Source organism: Buceros rhinoceros, unplaced genomic scaffold (genome assembly GCF_000710305.1).
Source record: "Buceros rhinoceros silvestris isolate BGI_N320 unplaced genomic scaffold, ASM71030v1 scaffold6874, whole genome shotgun sequence".
Taxonomy (NCBI): Eukaryota; Metazoa; Chordata; class Aves; order Bucerotiformes; family Bucerotidae; genus Buceros; species Buceros rhinoceros.
The window spans coordinates 91,679-96,970 of NW_010407603.1; the positions used below are offsets into that span (position 1 = coordinate 91,679).

Below are 5,292 nucleotides of genomic sequence, written 5' to 3' on the forward strand. Positions count from 1 at the left end.
TGCTGAACCAGGATGGGGAAGAATGAGTTCCTCAAGCAGGATGCCTCTCTGAGTACATCTTGGCAGCAGGCCTGTGTTGTTTAAAGTTTGAGGACTGTTAGCAAGCTGCAGAGGACTGACATGAAAAACCAGACCCAGAGCAGAGCCACAGAGGCTTGCGCAGCATCAGGCAGGTGTCCAGTGGAAGCACAAGAGGGCTCTGGGTGGTGAAGCCTCCTGAGAACGACTCCATGCCAAAGGTTTCCCGTCGCAGAGCACTGAGGACATGTGGGAGGTGGTGGCAGTGGTGCCTGGAAAAGTGGTCTCTGGAGAGAAGCTTTACAGCTATTTTAATGGCTTTTTGTGGCTCTTTGGGGGGGACGGTTGGTACAAGGTCTGGCTCACAGGTTGATACCCTGACCTTTTGAAACATCGGGGTGAAAGGGTGGATAAAATGCAAACTGAGAGGCCAGTGGGGTATTGGTTGGTTGGTTTGTTTTATTTCAAAATGCAAAGGAAAAGGTGGTTCCAAGGAAATGGACAAAGCGTGCAGAAGGACATGCAGGAGAACAGAAGTGCTGTGGCATTGTGAAGGTCAGGTTTTGTACAGAGAGAGGCATGAAGGAAATGAGGTAAAGAACCAGCTAGTTCATTGGGGTTAAGAAGCCAACTCCTGAGCTGAAAAGCTGGGGTTTAGCAACCATGAAGGAGGTTACACAAGAGGTGGGGTAATTTGAAGTGAGCAACCTCAATAGGCAGTGCAAAACCTCAAACATAAGAGTTTGGGGACTTAAGAGCACTTAGAAGGTGATGAACTGCTCAAATTAGGAGCACGGATGGCAGACTGACCTGTAGACTGAGATGCAAGTGGGTCTGGAAACAGGAGTGAGGAATGTTTATTTCTCCAACTTTGTTTTGGGAGGATTGAATGAATTTTCTTGGTGTCTTTGTGTTAGAGCCAAGGACAAAGCTCGTGGTGTGTGAGCTGAGAGATCAGAAAAGTGCAAAAGCCTCTTCAGCATAATCCTTTCTAACCAGGCACTGCTTGCTGTGATGTCTGTTTGTTTCAGTAAATAGTGGCTTTTTCCTTGAATGTGTTTTACTTGCAGCGCAGAAGGACATTCTCCATCCACTCGTAGTTTGTGTTCGGTTACGGGTGTCACATGGATGGGAGGATGACGTTGATACTCTCCTAAAGAGCATGGAGTTTGAACGTCTTGGCAGGGCTACCTGCCTGAAACAGGAGCAGCCCTTCCCCATGGCGGGGAGCTGAAGCTGTTCGCATCTGCAGAGGAGCTGGTGTGTTACTGTGACAGGCTGCCGTTCTCCTGATGTCTTCACATAACGCCAAGAAATACAAAATGCTATTTCTGTCCATCCCCTAAATGTAGCAGCTGAAAATGGGTCAGTACGTCTTGTTCAAAGGAAAAGAGTTGGCATGTGGGTTGGAGTGAAGCTGTAAAAGTCTGTAAGGGGGGGACGGAGGCAGACTTAGCTCAAACAAAAAAGGAAAACAGGATACAAGTTCAATGGGGATTTGCCAGATATTTCCATCCCTTCTGGGTCTAGCATTTCTGTGATTATTGCCTCTTTAATGGGATGCTGTATTCTTACCTCATCATTAACCTTCAGGAAACCTAGGTGGTGGAGCAGAGCACAGAGAAAATGAAAGAGGAACCGGAGAGCAGAATTGCCAAAACTGGGAGAGGCAGAGTGCACGAGCGCTCCCACTGTGCTTTGATTTCTGCTGCCTTATGCCTCCCAATGGTTTTACAAAATTATTTCCGGTGTGCTTTGCAACACGTGATGGAGGCTTATGCTGAAGGTTTGAGACCAAAAAAAAAACCTCTCGAGTTTGTTCTCCAGATTGTGCTTCAGAGGCGGAGGTCCTGGAGCCCCCGTAGCCCCAGCACGCGGCAGCCTGGGATGCGCAGCCCGAGATGGCAGTGCAGTGTGAAAGCAGGCACTGCTCAGCTGGAAGTGCCGGTGCCTTTGAAGCACCTTGTCTCTAGGACTCACCTGCAAAACCAGTGGCATATGGTGGCGCTTTCTGAGCAACAGCAGCTCTCAGGAGCGATAGACACAGTCTGACCTTCTCTTCAGAACAAGTTTCCATTTGAAAGCCTGTTCTTTTTAGGAGTGTGATTTCTTTTTTCCCCCCTTTTTTTCCTTTAAGATATTTTTGGTGATGGTGGTGTTCTCATTAGAAACTCTGCTCCTGCAGGAACATGGAGGTCTTAAAAAAGCAACTGGCTTCACCGAAGCCAGGGCAAAGGTCTGTGAAACCTGCGTGGTCTTGCAGTAGGATGCTTGTTGCAAAGGCTCACATGTTGGGTGACCCTGGGACCTCTGCAAGAGCTTTTCAGAGGCTTCCAACATTTGGCTGTTCACTATATTTTAGTATTACTAATGTAATAATCCTGTCTTTGCTTCTGTAGGAAACAACCCTCCAAAGTGAATAACTTTTAAAGTGTTTTAGTCCAAATCACGATAAAAAAAATTGTGATGTAATTCTAAGTCATATAAAAAAAAATTAAAGTAATTCTAAGCCATATTTTTTGGGGGGGGGGAGTTGTATACACATTTCCGAAGCAAACTAACCTTCATTTCTCAATAACTACTTCCCCTGTCTCATGGCCACCTCTCAACTTACCCCCAACCTCAGCACTCTCTCAACTCGCTGCATATTTCCCCTGCCAACATTTCTGAGGCAGTTGCAAGCTCCCATTTAAAAAGTTGAAGTGTTTTTTCTGCTGCTGGGAGTGGGCTGATATCTGATACCAACCTGAATAGGTAGATATCAGTAGATATCAGATAGATATTTGATATCCTCTGGCACCATCTGCCTGCTGGGGAGCGTGCCCCCCTCTGCAAGAGGCCACAGCATGGTCCTCATCTGCCCAAGATTCAGCATCTCCAAGTAGCACTTTGTCCTTACAAACATGTTTTTCATGAAAATGGCTGGTGGCAACAAAAGATAAGCCCCAAAGGTATGCTGGACACCTATGGCAAAAAAAAAAAAAGGGAAAAGTTCCCTAGTTTGTGAAATGTGAATTGAAGTTGGGTCCTGCTGACATCAGTAAAAGCTTTGTCGTGAGCTTTAGAGGAGCCAGGGGTTTGACTTGAGTGTGCCTCTGCCCTTCGGGATCTCAGAGATGAGCTTATTTGGTACAGTACTTCCAGCTCAACGTGCATCGTTGTATAAGAAAACAATTTGCAAGATTGAATCTTGTGGGATTTCCAGATGAGTTTTAGAGTGGGAAGTTTGTAACTGACCCTTTAATTGCTCTAAAGTTTGGTTTGGAAAGCAGAGAAATTTTTAGGTTAGCTTAATAATTGTGTTGGGGATGTTGAAGGGTGGTTTGGAGGGACACATTTTATCCAGAGACTCATATTCTAAGGGCTTATAACTGAAATCTTGAATATTCGGTAGTCAAGCAACACCTGTGTAGTTCAGCAAATGCTCTGAGGTAAGTATTTTGAAAGCAAACATGAGTAAACCTAAACATGACTTTGTATGTCAAGCTACTGTTTTGAATAAGATACTAAACCAATACCTGTCTTACAATGAATTTTTCCACCCAAGAACCCATTTTAGTTTCTTGCTCACCATCTTTATGATTTGCTAAGGAAAAAGAAAAGTTCTTTAATGAGAGTTAAGCAGTTAATGAGTGATTTCATCAATCGTTTTCTTTCCTCTTTCAGTGCATTCGTGGAAGAAAAGCAACTCTAGAAGAGCTGCAGACGGTTCACTCAGAAGCCCATACGCTGCTGTACGGCACAAACCCTCTGAACAGACAGAAACTGGACAGCAAGAAACTTCTAGGTATCATTCCCTGAGGGCTGGGGAGTGTCCCCTTCCTGACCTCCAGCACTCCCACCACTGTCCTCAGCTCTGGTGCTGGCAAACACTTAGGAGTAGCAGTATGAAAGGTGGGACATGGGACTCCCTCCATCCTCAACTTTGGGCAGTTCCCTAGAGGATTCTTCCTACCTCTGTTAAATATCTGCTTGAGAGCAGTACAAGAGAGATCTCCCTTTCTTCAGGTAGATCTCTAAACCCTGACTAGCTAAAACCTCCTTTCTTTGACACCTTTGAAACCTGGTTTGAAGGTTTCCCTGAGAAGGAAAAGTAATTCAGACATTTTGTTTTATCCTTGGATGCTCTTCTTTGTGTGTTAGAGAATTATCCATTGCTAGGTAGCCACTGGAACTAATGACCTGGATCTGCAGCACCAACCAGCTGCATAGATTTCAAAAAATAGCTGTCAGTTTTGTATGAGTAATGTGCAAGAGAGATTCAGAGGCTTCTTAGATTGTCTTACAGCTGTTCAGTTTGGAGTAAGATTGTTTATCTCCTTCACTGGAAACTGGATCTTCCTGGAACAGATCTGCATCTGTTGTAAAATACAGATGTTTTCCCTGCAAAAAATCTAGAGGATGGTTGTTCAGATAACCACTGCTCCTAATAGCAACCAAACCACATTGATTTTAGCACCTTACCTCCACAGAGACATCATCTTCTCACTTTAATTTGTGCCTTTTTGCAGCAGTAGGTGATAGGATGGAGAGGCAGTTTGGCGAGTTCTCACGTGGCAATCAGCAAAAAGACACTTCTGGAGCCTAGAAGTTCGGAAAGTTTATTTTGGGATTAGCTTGACTTTGGATGATATAAAAAGAGGATTAATTTGATGGCCTGCATGATGTAGTAGTCGCAGCAAAAGAGCCGGAAAGATTTTGCAATGTATTCAGTATGTACATTAGATCCCCAAGAGGAAAGCTATTAGCCAGTTGTTTAAACATGCAATTAGTGCTGTATTTATAGCTAACCTGCCAGCTCTTTAAAACCCAGAGAAACAAAAAGTGGACACTTCTGGCTGAATGATAGGGCAATTGATATGTAAAGTTCAAAGAATTTATGATGTCATGTGCTTGGTAGTGTAATGCTCTTGCCTTGCGTAAGGTGTATCCACCAGTCCAAAGAAATGGAGCGAAAATCTTTGCCAGTAGATCTGAGAAGGTTCCTTGTTTGCAGTTGCACCACCTTCCCACTGATTGATTTTCCTGCAAATCCTTGAACCATAGTACTGAAGGATGTGTGTCCTGACCCTCTGCTGTGGCGGGATCCAGGCAGTCCTCCTGCAATCTGACCTGTGGGCTTCACCAGCCTGCAGCAGGCAGGGTTAGCACCCTGCCTGTGAACAGTGGTCATCATCTGGATGGTGGGGATGAGCAGTAGGTCACTCTCACCCCTCTTGTTTTGGAGATACCCCTTGGAAGTTATGTTTTAGGCTGGACTATGGTAGCACTCTT

The 5,292-nt window shown here is 44.9% G+C and overlaps 1 protein-coding gene across 1 annotated transcript in view; it reads left to right on the plus strand.

The window, feature by feature from the left end:
• HDAC4 (histone deacetylase 4) overlaps positions 1-5,292 on the plus strand; it is a 120,977-nt gene that overhangs the window by 78,385 nt on the left and 37,300 nt on the right. The window contains exon 15 of the mRNA XM_010134527.1: positions 3,685-3,805. Within this exon, the coding sequence (XP_010132829.1) occupies positions 3,685-3,805 (121 nt within the window). The remainder of the gene's footprint in view (positions 1-3,684; positions 3,806-5,292) is intronic.